The following is an 18,261-nucleotide window of genomic DNA, read 5'->3' as shown; positions in this document are numbered from 1 at the left end:
GACTTCCACAGCGCGCGTGTTCGAGACGCGCCGGGACCTTGCGTTCCCATAAGGAGCAGTGGTAAAGCGTTATCGTACGACAATTCCCTTTGGTTCCATGCAGTTTTTTTTCTTTATGCGTTCTTGGAGGCAGAAGCGCCGGCACGCGCATGACGTCTCCAAGCGTAGCCAATGACGGCGGAACACGTGCAGCTCGTGGCGTCGCATATGAGCCAATCGCAGAGCGGAAGAGGCCACTATAAAGGAGAAACAGCGCAGCCATTTTGCCTTTCTTCAGGGGCTCGACAGGCAGTCAAGACGTCCGTTCCGGTGATTTCCATTTGTGTTTGTGGCCCGCTATCTAAATGGGGAAAGGAAAGCGCAAAGACAAGAAGAAAAACGACTCAGCTGCTGGACCTCCAGGTGCGTAGCGAATTTCCTTTCGGTTCTGTGGCCTCCGCCGCAGTCTCGTTTGGGTGCTCTATCCCTTTGTTCATCTGGCGTCACATAGTTGTCGCTTTAGGCCTAACCTCGTGGGCTAGGATGATTGTGTTCTAAAGCATTATAATTTTGCGAGAAGGCTGAACGAAATGCACGAGTTTCGTTACCCGTTTGTTTTCGCTATTATGCACCATTGTTTTTATGTGAGCGTGATTGACCGTGACTTGAGAGAAAAAATACCTGGTACGGTTGAGCCGAAGCGATCTCGGCAGCCTTCTAATCGCGTTAAGGTTGGTTCACGTGCAAGCAAATGAGCGAGCAGAGCGATAGAGCGGCGCGTTGCAGCGAAGAATTTGCACATTTATTGAACCTCTTCGCTCTGGCCGTTCGACGCGCCGCGACGTCTCGAAACGGCTTTGTGCGCCGCGGCGGCACAAATTGCTAGCGTTTTCGCTCCTATGTGAAGTGGCCTTTGGACTGCGTGCGACTGCGCGTCTGCCGTCCTCGTGGTTCGTAGAGTGTCGCCATATGCAACGCCGGTATTGGGCGCGCTGCCCTCGGGCTGCGAAGAGCCTTGCTTTGTTCGAACAAAGCCCGCACGCTTAGTGAAATTGCAACGCCTTCAGCTTGCTCAAGCTCCAACCTGCGTTGTGGACAATGCACTCTTTCGATAACATTAATATTAGTCCCTCTTGTTAGCACAAACAACGTTTTGCATTAATGCTGCAGTCTCGGGAATACTTGATGTAGCGGTAGCATTGCTATACGAGAGAATGTATGCGAAATGAACAAAATTACCAAATTCCAGGGATGCTACGACCGTCAGTGCTAACAGGTTATCTGAAGTACCTAACTGAAACGCATAACCCAATACAAAGGATCGCGTCGCTTCGGATCACGTCGTTTTTTTTCCGAGAGGACCTTTAAAAAAGGGGGACCAGCCGAGCCGCGCATTTATGACCGGCGGCGCGTTCCTGCCGAGAATGCCGTGCCGAACGTTCGCCTTGCGCACGCGCACTGTTCGTCTCGCCGCTCCTCGAGCACGCGCTGCTGCACGCGTCGCCCGTTCGCCTGTGTGTTCCGGCCATGCTGCTGACCTGACACGGAGCAGGTGCTGTGGAACGCTCTTCCGCTTGGTCAGTGCCTTGATCCACGGCACGTTTCCGAGCGCTGCTGTCTCGTTTTAGCCCGTTCTTCTTGGTGCACAGCAATCCCTCTGCAGCTCCGCACAACAATCTCTTCAGCGCATTTACGATTCCTTTATGGTTTATTTGGGTTTAACGTCCTAAAGCGACTTAGGCTATGAGGAACGCCGTAGTGATGGGCTCCGGAAATTTCGACCGCCTGGGGTTCTTTAACATGCGCTGACATGGCACAGAACACGGGCCTCTTGAATTTCGCCTCCATCGAAATTCGACCTCCGCGGCAGAGATTGAACCCGCGTCTTTCGGGCATCGTGTTTCAGCGTCCTTACTCTGTTTCCGCCGCATTTTTGGCATGGGCTATCCGCATTACACGCCGCGGTGGCTCAGTGGTTAGTGCGCTCGGCTACTGATCCGGGGAAACGGGTTCGAACCGGACCGCGTTTCGATGGAGGCGAAACGCAAAGGCGAAAGTGTTCTGCGCAATGTGAGTGCACGTTAAAGATCCCCAGGTGGTCGAAATTATTACGCAGCCCTCCACTACAGCATCTCTTTCTTCATTTCTTCTTTCACACCCTCCTTTATCCCTTCCCTTCCGGCGTGCTTCAGGTGTAGACCGAGATATGCGAGATTTTTACTTCGTCATTTTCTTTCCTCAAAAATCAATTTTTTATTTTCAGCAAATGTCTCTTTCTCCGGATTGTGATCGCTATTTATCGCTACAGCGTGTGTTCTGTTTCAAGGTTAGAGTGTGAAACCTATGGGGGCTGCCGGGTTAAATCAAGCCGGATGAACTGCTTGGCGTCCCGCAGTGTGGCGCGATGAGTGGCACGGTATTGCTGTTGTTTCGACTGAGGGAATAATGAAAAGTTAACAGGCCCGCCCACTGGTTCCAGCTGATGCACAATCACTGCCACGTACAGATAATCGCTGCCACGGGCAGACAGTAGGAGAGTTAAAAGAAATATGAGAGGAAAGTTGGGAAGAAAGGACGCGCGTCTCAACAGCCGCGTCATCTGAAGCGATGACGACGGTTTAGCAACAGGTACTCCCGGTGGCAAGCAGCCTTCGCCACATATGCGAGAGCCCCTACATCATTGCTCATTAGGGCCAGGCAGCCACTTCATCGTCCCCTTCCCGTGAAGCGAAGGCTTTACTACTACCCTGCGTAGCTGCTTCGCTGTGTACGAGAGTTTGACCTTGAACCGAGGAGAAACCACGTGACAGCTATGACGTCATTCAACCGCCACCGCCGCGTTCATTGTGATCATTGGCATTGGCGCTGACGATGTTCTGGACCCCGTCGATTTTGAGGAAAGGTAAGGAATTGGAGAAGCGCGTTTCCCGCAACCAGCATGTGCTGACATTCTCCGTGACAGCAAGCGTTATCCGCGGCAAGAAATGTGTATTCTTTACGCCCGATATATAAATGAAAAAAAAAACTGAATGCCGATTGCGACAGACGGTAATCCGAAAGTTGAGCGCAGCTCTTCGCATGCCGCCTGCTACCGCTTGGCAGGTGTCGTTTTATGTTGCTAGCCACCCTCCGGAATCGTCCCGTAGCAGCTGCCTTCCGGCTGTCCATTCCTCTCGCGATGGCAGGTGGCGCTTCGCTCTGCTGCTCCCGGCCAACACGTCACCTGTCACACTCCGTAACACGTCACCTGTCGGCTAGCATGTTACACGGGCTACGATGCGGAACTCAGGAACGGGCGAGCTGCGCTCTAAAAGGAATGAAATGAAAGAAGTCACTGCCGTTGAACACGAAGCGAAAAGCTTCACCACGTTTGGTAAAGGAGTCGTCCCATAGGCCGGAGAATAGCCTTGAACGACCTTCAGCCCAACCACTTTAGCCGTGCATGACCGTACGTGGTACAGATACGGGTCGAACTCTTGACCCCTGACCTTGACCCATGACCTTTAGTTGACATCTGATCTTTGGCCTTTGACATTTGGTGAGATTTGGGTTCACCTTTGAGCTTAAAAACATTCGATGGGGGTCTAAGCCCCAGTGAGATTGCGTCTAAGCCACCTGGGCGTGTGGGTATATGCTATAGAACGGCTGTCCATGCAGGCGCTGCCATGGACGAGCCTGAGACACTCATCAAGCGTCCTTGCTTTTCGCTGTATTCCAGGGTTCGCCAAGTTAAATTGAAAATTGTTTTTTTTCTTCTCAAATAGCGAACTATAGGGAAAGCTTGCGCGTGTGTCGCAAATTTATTGAATACGGCGGGGCTTATCGCTTCTTTGTTGCTGTGGGGGAGGGCTGATCCCGTTTGTGTGAAAATTAAGACCATGTGCGCCAGCTAGGGCCGAGCACTCAGTTCTTCAGTGCAAAGGGTTTACGACGCTGTTTGGGGTCGCTGCGGGTTTGGTCGGGTTTAGTCACGGTGCATGCCACTATCGGCTTGCACAGCTGTCTGAGTTGGGACGGCTGTTGCGACATATGCTCTCGACCACTCTATACTGCATTTTCGGTCACTGACCATGTCAAATATGTTAATTGCTGTCAGCTGCGCACTTTAACATGGTCAGTAAACCGAAGACTGATTCTGCTGACCTCTGTGCTGACCTGACCAGACGGCTTTCGATCAAACCATCGACTAAGTACTCTATACCAGCTGTCTTCCCGTTGAGCAGACGAGGGAAGGGACAAGAGGTGCTCGTTATGACATGACGGAAGCCAACAGTCACCGAAACCAAGAAACTTAGGGGATGCTTTCTTAAATAATTTGTGGTGTTCATCAGTAGAGGCTTAATAGGGCAATGACTTTTTAAATAGTCTCTTTGCGACTTTAAACCACCATAAAGAAGCGAACCTTTTTAAAGATAATTCATTAGAAAGCAGAAGAAAAGCAACCACATGCCGCTGGTGGGATCCGAAACCCACGACCTCTGAATTTCGCGTCCGGTGCTCTACCAACGGAGCTCCGGCGACGGCTGTCCAGTCTTCTGCTTTCGTCAGTGTATATATGCGTGTCGTAACGATCGCTATGATCGCAAACGCAGCCGATATATAGAGCCGACGTTAAATATGAATTTTCGGCTCGCAGCGGTGCCTTCGGCCAGCGGTGGCAACCAAGACACCCATCCTGCTCCGTCGCCCGCCGGTCCCTCGCGGGTTTCGTTCGCGCAAGCACTCCAGCAGGGCGCCGCGGCCAGCCCGCAGCCGCGCGCCGTCAGCGGCGGCCCGACCACGGCCGCGGAGCCCAGCGCTCAGCCCAGCGCCTCCCGTCCCAGCAACGGGGCCGCCGCCGCCTCGGGTTCCGCCAACGTAGCTGCCAGCAACCCCCGGCCTGCATCCGCAGCAGCCGCCGTGAGTGGCAGTCAGCCGGCAGCAGCTGCCCTACCACCGTCGCCACCATGCACGCCGCCCGTTGCGGTGACACAGCAAACCTCCGAAGCTGGCGACCAGGCCACTCCGGGTGACGATGTCAGGATCAAGGTGCGTACTGTTTCACGGAAAGGGCTTCATCTTGAGGCATGCCATGTAGCTCGTTTAACCTCGTTATAACGAAGCTGAAAGTTCGTTCGCGGCTTTTGCTTTGTTATATGCAGTGTTGAAGGAGCTCCCGAGGGGAATCGTAATTCCTTCGTTATATCCATTATATCGTTATAAACCATGCTGTGCAGCTAGTTATGCCAGCGGTCCAAATACAGTTGAACCTCTTTACAACGAAGTTGAAGGTTTCCGGCAATTACTTCGTTATAACTGTAGCTTCGTTATAGCCCCTGTTGGCCGAGCTTCCACGTGCAATCATAATTTCTTCATTATATTAGTTTCGTTATAAACCGCTTCGTTTATAAGTTTATACGTTATAAGTTAGGTTATAAGTTATAAGTTTGCGACTTAACAACCGCATATAAATGAGTGGTTTGAATCCGACCGCGGTGCTTCATTTCGGTGGAGGCGAAGCGCAAAGGCACCCATGTGCGGTGCGATGTCAGTGTACATTAAAGCTCCCCAGGTGACTGAAATTATTCCGGAGCCCTCCACTACAGCACCTCTTTCTTCCTTTCCTCTTTCACGCCCTCCTTTTTCTCTTCCCTTATGGCGCGTTTCATGTGTCCGCCAATATGTGAGAAAGATACAGCAGCATTTCCTTTCCCTGAAAATCAATTTTCAATGTTCACAGTTTCTTCTGTGAGGTTCAGGGCCTCAGTCATGGCCTGGATAAAGGTTGGCTCAAGCAATTGGTGCGTCGTCAGGTTTAGCCTTCGGGTTCAGTACATATACGCCGGCGGCCGAGTGTTGTGTTGCCAGCGTATGAAATATTTGTTTATAAAGCGAAAGCTTTACTGGCCGCAGGTTGCGCAGTTTCGCATGATTCCTGGAGAGCCGTGCTGCGCATGCACGAGGAGCAGTGATGACACACGGCCCATTTTTCTCTCTCGCTTTCTACCCACTACTGCGCATGCGCCACTGGTAGCACCGAGCCAAAAGTGTTCCGCCGCTGCGCACCGCCGCGCCTTTCCTCAAAATCCAACTTTCAATTTTGTTTTCGCGTTCCTCTTTGCCTCCTTCCTTTATGCCTTCCTTGTCGGCGCGGTTAGAGTGTCCGCCGAGATATGTGAGATGATTACTGTGCCATTTCCTTCCCTCGAAAAGTAAACAAAACAAGTGAGCCGACGGCGTTCATAGTTCATTGGCGTTGACAACTTGGCAAAGACCGTTTTTTCACGAATGTAAAGGCGCACAACCGACTCCGTGGGTCAGTGGAGAGCTCAATATCGCTTTCGCTTTGTATATACTGGATTAGCTGGGCTGATCCAACCCGCCGCGGTGGCTCAGTGGTTAGAGCGCTCGGCTACTGATCCGGAGATCCCGAGTTCGAACCCAACCGCGACGGCTGCGTTTTTATGGAGGCAACACGCTAAGGCTCCCGTGTGCTGTGCGATGTCAGTGCAGGTTAAATGTACCCTGGTGTTATTAATTAATTGGTTTTGGGGGAAAGGAAATGGCGCAGTATCTGTCTCATATATCTTTGGACACCTGAACCACGCCGTAAGGGAAGGGACAAAGGAGGGAGTGAAAGAAGAAAGGAAGAAGAGGTGCTGTAGTGGAGGGCTCCGGAATAATTTCGACCACCTGGGGATCTTTAACGTGCATTGACATCGCACAGCACACGGGCGCCTTAGCGTTTTTCCTCCGTAAAAACGCAGCCGCCGCGGCCGGGTTCGAACCCGGGAACTCCGGATCAGTAGTCGAGCGCCCTAACCACTGAGCCACCGGGGCGGGTGTGCCCTGGTGGTCGAAATTATTCCGGAGCGCTCGACTACATCACCTCTTTCTTCCTTGCTTCTTTCACTCCCTCCTTTATCTCTTCCATTACGGCGCGGTTCAGGTGTCCAACGATATGTGAGACATACTGCGCATTCTTTCCCCCAAAACCAATTATTATTATTAATTATTATCGGGCTCATCCACATTAATTTTTTCCGGGGTGGGGGGGGGGAGGAAATGGCGCAGTACCTGTCTCACATATCGGTGGATATCCGTAATCCGTCATAAGGGAAGGGACAAAGGGGGGGTGAAAGAAGTGAAGTAGTGCCGTAGTGGAGGGCTACGGGACAATTTTGACCGCCTGGGGATTTTTAACGTGTACTGGAAACGAACAGCAAACGGGCGCCTTAGCGTATTCTCTCTCCAAAGAACCGCAGCCGGTGTGGTCGGGTTCGAACCAGGGAAACCGGATCAGCAGCCGAGCGTTCTAACCAGTGAGCCATCGCGGTGAGTGTATTGTCTTTTTCAGTCACTCGTTAAATAAGCTTTTACTCCAAGCTAAATGAGCCATCGTCGAGTCCAAACATCCACTCTGGCAAACTGATGTTTCCTTGGGCCGTAGCTGTTTATTTTTATAAATTATGCTTCTGCACATTCTCTTTTCAAGGAAAGAGTCCCGTATGTTGCTCATCTTTCGCTGTTAATGAGCGGCTGGCGCGTCCTTCCGACCTCCACGAATGCCGAAATTTCCACGGTAGTTCCTTTTGCCGAGCTTCGCCGCCGGGCGCTGGTTTTGTTTCATGAGGATTAAATTTTTCTAATTTTGTCGCCCCAATCGCGACGAGTGTGTGAGTGAGTGAATAAACTTTAGTGCTGTAATAAAGGAGTCTTTCTGCTTGCTCGAAGATTGCCGATGTCTTCCAGGTTGAGCGTGGTTGGCGCTCCTAGTCCAAGGCACCACTGTACCTGGCCATCCGGCATGCGTGGCTCACTAGGTCTCTTAGGACCTTGAGCTGGCTGCTGGTTAGCCGGTTCCCACTGCTCCACACTTCGCTCTTTATTACCTCGGAAAGCTACATTGTGTATGCATTCCCGTGTGATATGATACAGCGTGGGGGTTGCCCCGCACCACGGACATGCATCACTATACTGCTCCGGATACATCTTATGTAGAATGTGAAGGTTGTGGAAGGCTCCTGTTTGGAGTCTTCTCCAACATGTCGCTTCATGTTGTGTTAGCAGAGGATGTGGCGGGGGTATTTGCGTCTTCTGCCTTTGATGAGGTTGAGGATAGCTGCGTACGTGAGCTCTACCGTCATCTCCGGGCCGTCCGAGGCATTTGACGCACCAGCTCGGATAGTCAGCTCGCGAGCTAGCTTGTCCGCCTTCAGATTGCTTTCGATTCCGGCGTGTCCCGGCACCCAGTAGATCCTATGTTGATCTTTTCGTTGGTTCGCTGCGTTTTCAAGAAAATTCTTAGTGTTTTCTTGTTGATTCTTCCTACCATGTAGCGTCTGCACGCTTCTTGGGAATCTGTTGTGATTGTGAGAGATTTGTTGGTGCGATAAGCCTCGGCTGCCGCTAGAGCTACGGCTATCTCCTCTGCTTTAATTATCGTCCCATCTCTCGTGGATGCGCCGCTGATGAGGCAAACCTCCTTTGTTGTGACAACCGATACCATTTTCTTGATGTTTTGGCTACGAGTCCACGGGTACAGAGTGGCGTTAGTGTAGACTACCTGATCTTGTGTGGCTATCTTCGCCTCTACATATGCAGCTCTTGCCTGTCTTCTGGCTGCGTGTAGATTTGGATCCATATTCCTGGGTATTGGGCTAACCTCGTAGGTTCGACGTATTTCGTCTGGGATGTCTGCCGATCTATCCTCGATGTCGTGGACCTCCTTATAGTTCAACCTCCGTAGGAGCTCCCTCCCTGTTGCCGAGTTCCTTAGCCTTTGTATCTCTGACATGACTTGTGCCCTGCTTAACTCGTCGAACGTGTTTTGCAGCCCCAGTTCTGCCAGCTTGTCGTTCGACGTGTTTCTGGGTAGGCCCAAAGCTGTCTTGTAGGCTCCTTTGATTAGGACCTCTGCCTGATTTTCTTCACTTTTCAGCATGCTGTGATATGGAAGAAAGTAAGTTATTCTGCTGATGACTAGGCTGTTCACCAGCTTCAGCGTGTCGCCTTCCTTCCACAGAAATAGCGAAGATTTCTGTGGGCGACAATGTACTGTGACGTCACCAGCTGCATGCCCCTCGATATTTTCTTGGAGTTTGCTCAAGAAAAAAAAAATAAGACCTCTTTCTATGGTCACTTCACACAAACTGTGGTCGGTCGCTTATGGTCTCCAGTTTATTCAGTCAACGCGCCGAGAGGTTCTGTGACAGTATGCATGACGACAAGCTTCTGTCTCGATGTCACACTTTAAGGGAAACCCAGTTTTAGTTTCGGCGTTCTTTGTTTTTGCTGTTTTAAAGGGCTTCTACTGAGGATTTTGAAAAACGGTTTCTGAGGCACGGAGAAAGGTCTTAAGAAATGTGATGCATAGTGGAACACAATGCCACGTCTAAAAACATTCAAAACCGCCCACAGTTGAACTTTGAGTGGTTTATAATCCTTGCAAGAAATGCTTCTACAGCTCTTGCGCCACCATGGCCTTGGTTCCCTGAATAAATAAGTTAAGGCAGGGAAAAAACTAGTAATTACTGTCTCGATTTTGATGAACACACCGACCACGCAGTGCGGTTCCTTGATTTTGCAATCGTCACGATCGTCCATGTCATATGTGCGCAAGATAGCACAAGGATCTGAAATATATTCTGAGGAAAGTGCAGGGTCGGTCAAAAGTTCCCAGGCCACAGGGACTGTTTTTGAGCTGTATAATAAGGCAGACATGACACCCTCAAATACTCAAAATATCCATTGAGGGCGGAAGAGGCTTTTGTTTTCTGCGAACCTTGATAGCTTTATTCGCGTCTTAAATGCCATGATATACTGCTCAAAAGAAGCAAGCCCTGTGGCCCGGAGACTTTTGACCAGCCGTGTATATAACCTAGCTCAACCACTATGTTCTCTCGTCATAAACACCTGAACCATATATTTCTACATTGAGCACAGAAGCCACAATCCCGAGCGAAGGTTGGCGAGCTTTTTTCAGAGACTTTTTCACGCACGCGCATTTCTACGCCTCGCGCTGCTGCGTATTTTTTTTCAGATTTGTCTGTCAGTTAGATTCAAAAGTAAGGCAGCTGCTATGGCCACTGCGAGTAATAAGCGTCGCTTCGGCGGTTCAGGAGCCCCCCCCCCCCCCGACCCCATTCTACAGGGGATAACTACCGAACTCGTCGGCAGCCGGCGGTGGGGCCGATTGGGTAGGGCTGGATGAAGAGCGCCGACCTGTGACCATGAAAAGAGTGATGAAAAGATATAGGAAGTCTCGAATACGCTGAAATTTAGATATTGACTGCAGATAGCTTCGCTTGCACGAAACATTTAAAACATTCTCACTGGAGCATATCAATGATCAAGCGCCGTCCTTTAATGGGCTCGCTACAACGCACGGGGTGCAGGAGGCTTTTTTCATTAAGACTCACCGGAACCGGTCCTGCAGTGTAGTGTAGATCGAAGACCATTCGGTCAAAGTTAAGTGACGCTCAACACACGAGACAGTGCGTGCATCCTTAATTGTTCATGCTCTGCTCTAATTGCCACCAATCACGGCGCAGGAGCTCGAGCGAACCCTGCCCTCTCACTTCCCGCGGCGGCCCGCCCACGGCCAGCTGGGTCGGACCATACAACTTCTTGCCAACCACTTCAGCATTGAGATACCGACTGGCAGCGTCTATCACTATGACGTCGAGATCTCCTCTGAGACTGCCCAGGAGACCAAGGTTCCTGAGCAGAAAAAGTACCGATGTCTCAGCACGAAGATCAACAGGATTGTCATCGAGCTCCTAGTAAAGAAGTACCGGCAAGACCTGGCCAACTGCATCCCGGCTTTCGATGGCCGCAAGAACCTGTACACGCGCCGCCAGCTCAACTTCCGCGAGCGCACATTCACAGTCGACCTCGAGGAAGACCAAAGATCCCAGAAGTTTATAATCAAGATCCAGTACGCGGCCACAGTGAACCTGGACGCCCTGCATGGTGTCTTCCAAAAGCACGTACAAACTGTGCCGCAGGAAGTCCTCCAGGCCATCGACATCGTCTTGAGGCACAGCCCTTCGATCAACCTTGCACCGGTTGGACGCTCGTTCTTCAGACCGCCTGGACCCAACGAGCACAATGACCTCGGAGGAGGCCGGGAGGTGTGGTTTGGCTACTACACGAGTGTTCGACCCGCCCAATGGAAGCCCATGCTTAACGTCGACATGTCAGCAACAGCATTCTACGAGTCGCTTCCACTGGTCGACTTCATGTGCAGGTTCCTAAGCGACAGCCGTCGTGTGTTGACGCCCGCGGACTTCCGGTCATTGCGCGAGAACCAGTATGTGCGCCTGAATAGGGAGCTCAAGGGACTCCGTGTCAAAGTGACGCACCTTCCGTACCCGCGCAAGTACAAAGTGGTCAAGATCACGAGAGAACCTGCTAAGGAAATCTATTTTGAATCAGAAGGTAGTCAGATCTCCGTCGCAGACTACTTCCAGAGCCGCTACAGACGCTTGTCGTACCCGAACTTCCCTTGCGTGCAGAGTGGTAGCCCGACGCATCCGGTCTACATTCCTCTGGAGGTGTGCGAGCTGGCCGAAGGCCAGCACTGTCGGAAGAAGCTCGACGAGAGTCAGACCGCCGAGATGATCAAGCGCACGGCCCAGCCGCCAGCCAAGCGCTTCCAGGAGATTCGTCAGTCTGTGCGCGACATGGTCAGCAGCTCGGACAAGTACCTACGAGAGTTCGGCGTCAAGATCAACACTGAACCCACTCAGGTTGTGGGCAGAGTGCTCGACCCGCCATCTCTGGTTTTTGAGAACAACACCATGTGCAAGCCGCGCAACGGTACGTGGGATCTCCGAGGGCAGCGCTTCTGCGAGGCGATGTCCATGACAAAGTGGATTGTTCTCAACGTGAGCCGCTTCGCGCACAAGGATTCCCTGGAAAACTTCGTCAGGATGCTCATCCGTATCGGCCAAGAACTGGGCATGCGCATTGCGCAGCCGCTTGCGGTCATCACGTTCGACACAAACCGCAAGCTAATGCGGACCGTTCTCACGGAGCAGCGCCAGCAGCACCCGCAGTTGGAGATGGTTGTGGCTGTGATAACAAAAGACACGAACTACGCTGAGATCAAGCAGGTGGCAGAGACTGAGCTCTCCCTGCGCACACAATGCATATTGGACAACAACGTGGTTCAAAAGTGCAACGCAGCGCTCATCCAAAACCTGTGCCAGAAGATCAACGCCAAGATGGGCGGTATCAACAATAGTCTCCTGATGCAGGAGAAGCCGAAGCTGTTCCATAGCCCTGTGATCGTCATCGGAGCAGACGTGTCGCATCCATCGCCTGGAGACAAGGTCAGGCCATCCATCGCTGCGTGCGTCGGAAGCCTAGACGCTGTACCGTCCAAGTTTCACGCCACCATTCGGGTACAGATTGAAGACTCCGAGGCTAAGGCGCGTGTGGAAATCATCAGAGACCTGAAGGACATGATCAAAGAATTGCTACTGGCTTTCTACCGCGCCACCAGGCACAAGCCCGAGCGGATCGTCTTCTACAGGGACGGAGTGAGCGAGGGGCAGTTCTTGGAAGTCCGTAACCATGAGGTAAGCAACTGCGCCTACTACAATAGTGTGCCCACTAAACGCTCATCTCGTTAAGACAGTTTTTCCCGCATTCAATGTCACTCGTGTCATTGGATAACCTTTGTCTTTTGAGAAGGGGACAAGCTGTGCATATACGTTAAAGACACCGAATTGATCTCCACAGGGTTATAATTTCAGGACATCCAGGATATTCATTTCTGGAGACGTCTTCTCGGCGTTAGTTGACCTTAGGTTGATCGCTTCTCTTCAAAAGGTGGTAAACATCCAAGACTGAGGCCTCTGGCGCGGTTTTGTACGTATCCGCTCTGCCTCTCACCCTTCTTACACACGGGTGATTATAACTGCTGCGCAGTTGACCGTCCGTTGAACTGAACGACAGCTCGAGGTGTTATACCCGTGCCACACGGTCAAGTTTTATGTCATTAATTACTTAGTAAATCAATTTTTAACGCAATTGGCGTGGTGCCACGCACTCGTATTTAATGACATTAGACAGACTAACTGGCTTTTGCGACCTTCTGAGTTCGCCACAACTCATTCGCCCGAGCACTGTATACTCTTTTCCCCATTCCGCATACAGGAAAACATTTTTTTTTTGTGTGAAGTTACTATACAGAGGATAATGGTTTATTCAAAAAGAACAATATTTTTACCAGCAATTCATATGTACTGTTATCATTTGAGCTGACACACGAGTTCTACTTTTACACTATTGTCAAGCAAGAACAGTGGCCTATTCTACAAATTAATTTTTAAATTATATCTGAATAGCATTGCTGGGATATTGGCTCATTAACACTGTTTATGTTCAGGGTTTTTTTTACTGCCTTGAAGGCGGTATCTTCACCGTGAATAATTAAATTATTTATTTACTTATATAGAGATACCTTATAGGCCTCTGGAGAGGCATTGTGTAAGGGGTCGATACAGAAGTTAGTGAGAAATAGGCCAGAAATCCAAAAATCATATTAAATGTACAGCAAAACAGACAAAAAAGAGGTGAGTTCAGATAAGATATCGCAATTCATTAACAGGGATAAAAGTAAAAAAAAACACTCTGCGTCATGAAACAAAACAGGAGAAATGCACGAAGATTTATACAAAAGCCAAAGAAAACATATCAGGCATAAATGAGCAAAGCTGCGCATCCACGAAACCAAAGAGGCAATAGTCTCAAGCTGCTGAAAACGAAGTTGTACGAATCCTGAGTATTTAAATGACATGCTAACCGTTATCAACGAAGTATTTGGGTAGATGTTTGGAAAATGTGTCTTGATTGCCCTGCAGGGCGATGCAGTCCGGAAGATCATTCCAGAGACGAATGGCACGCGGGAGTGACGAGAAGTTGAAATCATGTGTGTTGCCATAAATTCGGCTAAGCTGTAGTTATTATATAATCTATGTTATAAGTAGGAGGGACGTCGTAGATGTGCTTGCGGTGAATCAGTGGCATGGACGCATTTGTGAAAGATAGATAAAAGGGCAGTCTCGCGACGAATTTGCAAAGGATGCTTGGAGCGAAAGTTTGATATTCAGTTTGGTTGCACTGGACTGATAACTGTAATTTTGCGAAATGAGACGACAAGCCCGATTCTGGACAGCTTCCAACTTCTCTATTAGATATTTCTGATAAGGTGACCAGATGGATGAAGCGTACTCTAGCTGCGGTGCTACAAAAATAATGTAGGCTTGTTTATGCACGTGAGGGGTAGTGCATTGCAGGTTATGGCGAAGGAAAACTAGTGACCGGGAAGCATTGGCGAAAGTGGTGGTTGTGTGTTCAGCCCTAGAAAAGTTTGATGAAATATGGACGCCTAGATGCTTATACTGCGTAGTCCGAGCCAATGTATCGTTATTATTGTGGTATGAAAAATTGGAAGTCACTAAGTTTCGGCTAAAAGTAATTATCTTACACTTAGAAAAGCTTAAAGTCATTAGATACGTTTTACACCAGTCGTTTATGCAATCGAGGTCACTTTAAAGTTCAAGGCGGCCATTAGTAAATTTTATTGGCCAATAATTAATGCAGTCGTCAGCAAATGTGTGTATCTAAGATGAGATTGTTGCTGGCAGGTCATTAATGTAAATTAAGAACAGTAATGGACCGAGGAGGCTTCCTTGCGCCGCGTCCGATGTAACATCGGAAACAGGAAATTAATAATTGTTAACAACGTCGAACTGCTGGCGATTAGAAAGAAAACTACTGGCCCATGACAGAGTTAAAGAATCTAATTTAAGCGCATAAAGCTTAGATATTTGTCGGCAATGTTCTACCCGATAAAATGCTTTGGCAAAGTCCAAAAAGGTGCAAGTGGGCAGTTTTCGTGCGAGTGTTTGTTGCCACTTTTGAAAACCGGTACAACATTTCCTATTTTCCAATCGGTGGAAACCTCACCTGTAGATATTGTCTGCTTAAAGTTATGAAGAAAGATGATGCTGGAGACAGAAATGGCATTTCTTTAGTATTTTGAATTGATTTCATCAACACCAGGAAAGGAGGGTACTTGGTTATTTATCAGGAGTACTAAGCCATCAAGTGTAATGTCAACCGGTGCCATGTACGGGTAACCAAAATCAGGTATATACGAGATGTTAGGATTATATTCTTGGGTGAAAATATATGCGAAAAACGAGTTAAATGCTTTAGGACATTCGGCATCGAAGTAGGGGGTGCTGTGAACGTCATGCATTGATATATCATTACTGACACTGTTCGGACGTATTGTTTTGAATGACTTGCTTTTATTGTTCTTAAGTAGCGCAGTAAGGGCTTTTTTTCGTCACAAAGGCCAGGACAAAACAGCTTTAGGTTGGTTTTATATTTACCCCGCGCGCAGGGCGAACATTCTTGCTTTGTATTTTTGTACAACCGTTTTTCCTTATTTCTCATGCGTTGATGCTTTCATGTAAAGCAAGGGTTAGGTTTATGATTTGATAGCGTGATAAGCGGGACATGTTTGGCTACTATTTCTGCGAGCTTGTCTCTAAATTGAACCCGCGGTTATCTTCTTCTGACCTATATTGAAAAGAGGGTGTCAGAATATTATCAGAAAACATTTTAATATCGTAATTTATTGGATTGTAATCTCCTCTGTTTAGTCGCGAATCTGTAATGTCAATAAATCTGCCAATAAATGATAATGTCGTTAAATCTGGACGTGTAGCGCCAGCTCCGAAAATAATGGCATAGGCAAACTTAAGCCTACAATCATCTGCGGTTATTTCTAGTGCGCGTGTGGCACGGGTAATAAAAGGCAGCGCCACCTGCTGTTGAGATCTCAGCTCAGTAGAGATATGCAGTTGGACCAGTCTACTGACCCTCTGAATCGCCCAAGTCGGCGGCATTTCCGGCTGCCACATCTTGCTATCCTGGCTAATATAAGTACAACTACAACTTCCATTATAGTCGGATACAACTCAAGAACCGAGCGGCTTTTCCCCCTGAATGGACTATCTTGCAGCCAATGGCGTAGACCAATTCTCATGAGCCTGCTTGGGTAACCACGTAGGGAGTTGTAGATGAAAGGGGTTAGTCTCCCCCCTCACAGGGAAGACTATTGTCACTGTCACGGCGCTCACCGCATTGTCAGCCTTGAGGGTTCGTGATAATAAGCCGAAGCCATTGGCTGGAACGGGGTCCTTTTACGGAGAAAAGCGGCTTCATTCTTGAGTGTATCCGACTATATTCGGATTAGTGCATCCAGAAAAAGAATACCGCGAAGTGGCACAAGGAAAACAACGGCTGAGCGGTGAAGCCGGACGTTCCTATACTGAATTTTCTTAGCTCTGTGTGCTTGTTCACTTTAGGCATACTCAAACACCAAGCTTGCACAGAAATTTTAGTTCAGTGAAGTCAACTATAGGGAGTCAATGCCCAGAGTTATGTACAAACCGATCACGTGATCCAGAATGTGGACCGCGTGAACTAAATTTAGCGGAGTATGCCGAGTAACTGCAGCCGACTGTTATTCATTTCAGCGTCAGTTGGAAAAGCTGCACTTCCGTTGAACTGAACGGTAGCTTAAACGGCTCACTTAACCAGAGTACAACCGATAATAGCATTGCTAAAAAAAACGCTGCTCTTCGCCGTACACTTTTTGTCAAACGACAATTGTATAAGGTACGACAGCATAGTTCGTGAACGTCCAAACTGTTTGGTTTACATTCTGAACTAGGTAGATATCGTGATGATTCGAATGGCCTTTCAGCCTTGACCGACATTTTTGTTTCGGCTCTCAAATCTCGCAGGTGAGCGCCATCCGGCTAGCGTGCAAGGAACTGTCTCCCAACGAGACCTACGAGCCACCACTGACGTTCATCGTGGTCCAGAAGCGGCATCACACGAGGTTCATGCCCGCCAACGACCGCGACGGTGTGGGCAAGTGTCGCAACGTCCCACCAGGCACGACCGTAGACTCGGTGGTCACGCACCCGCTGGACTTCGACTTCTTCCTCTGCAGCCACTTCGGCATCCAGGTAGGCGACGTCTTCTCCGCACTTGTTGCTATTGTAAGAGGGAACAAATGGTCGGCGGTGTTTTCGTTTATGAATTTGCGGAGGAAATAGTCCGCTCCCCGGCGTCTCCACAGCCGCGTCGCGTCGTTAGTGCGCTGCAAATACCAGGAGCGGCTGCGGTGTAGGCCTTCCACATCTTGAGGAAACGGAAGCATGGCCTTCGAGATCACCTACGCGCGAGACTGTGACGGCAGCTTTCCGCTTTACGTTGTGGCCACCTGGAGCGCTGTGTGTGACTGTGACGTCATTGTTCGACTTTGGGGAAGCGGTACGGAAGTTGCGCATGGGGGACCTCTAGGGCCAGTGCAGGGTGATGCTGTCGTGTGAATGTGGGCATTGGTTTTTATTCTCGAGGTGGCGTCTACTGAGACAATGAATGCATAAGGTTGGGTGAAAAGAGAAGCGCTTGATGTTTAGCTCGTACGTTAAAGCGGGAAGCGGCTTTGAAGTCTCAAAAAACGGTCAAAATTGATTTTTTGTTTAAATAGTCGTGTCGGCTTGTATGCCTCGATTTTTATCGGGACAGCGACATAGACGACGATGACCGACGAATGCGCTGATGACAGCCAGCCAGGAAATAACAGTTATTCACTGTATTTATTGGCGCGAGGGCATCTAAGGCCAGATAAAGCCAGAAACATGTTGTGCATGCAGCATTAGGAGCAGGGCAAGCGCATGTTGTGCTCATGGGCACTGCCGGTTTTTGTATATTGCGTTTAAACACTCATTCCCACGTAATGGCGCATTTAAACCGCAAACACCACGCCACATCACACCACAAGCAGGACGACGCCGCACCACCACATACCACGACACGACGCGACACAACATGACACGGCCCTTGGAATTCTCGCATGTGAATAAGTGTACTCCTCGGCGCACCCGCAGGGCACCAGCCGGCCGGCCCACTACTATATCGTGTGGGATGACTCCAAGTTCAGCGCGGACGACCTGCAGAAGCTCAGCTTCTACCTGTGCCACACATACTCCCGGTGTGCAAGGAGCGTGAGCATCCCGGCCCCTGTGTACTACGCGCACCTGGCAGCCTTCCGCGCAAAACAGCACATCGCCAGCAAGCTGGAGACGTCTGGTGTTGTCAGGGAGCCGCCTGAGGGCGGCGGGGACGCCGTGTTGACCACTTCCCAATATGTGGAGGCCGTCAAGGTGCTGCAGGCACTGCAAGCCTCCATGTACTTCGTGT

The 18,261-nt window shown here is 49.7% G+C and overlaps 1 protein-coding gene across 1 annotated transcript; it reads left to right on the top strand.

The window, feature by feature from the left end:
• The first annotated feature begins 299 nt into the window (after positions 1–299).
• On the top strand, positions 300–16,797 carry LOC144102232 (uncharacterized). Its single transcript, XM_077635542.1, has 5 exons — positions 300–402; positions 4,616–5,007; positions 10,512–10,999; positions 11,210–11,272; positions 16,794–16,797. The coding sequence occupies exons 1-5, from the start codon at positions 345–347 to the stop codon at positions 16,795–16,797; spliced, it is 1,005 nt and encodes a 334-aa protein (XP_077491668.1). The 5' UTR covers positions 300–344.
• Positions 16,798–18,261: the final 1,464 nt, after the last annotated feature.

This window comes from Amblyomma americanum, chromosome 8 (assembly GCF_052857255.1).
Source record: "Amblyomma americanum isolate KBUSLIRL-KWMA chromosome 8, ASM5285725v1, whole genome shotgun sequence".
Lineage (NCBI taxonomy): Eukaryota > Metazoa > Arthropoda > Arachnida > Ixodida > Ixodidae > Amblyomma > Amblyomma americanum.
Note: the sequence above shows the minus strand (reverse complement) of the source record. Positions and strands in the feature narration are given on the sequence as shown.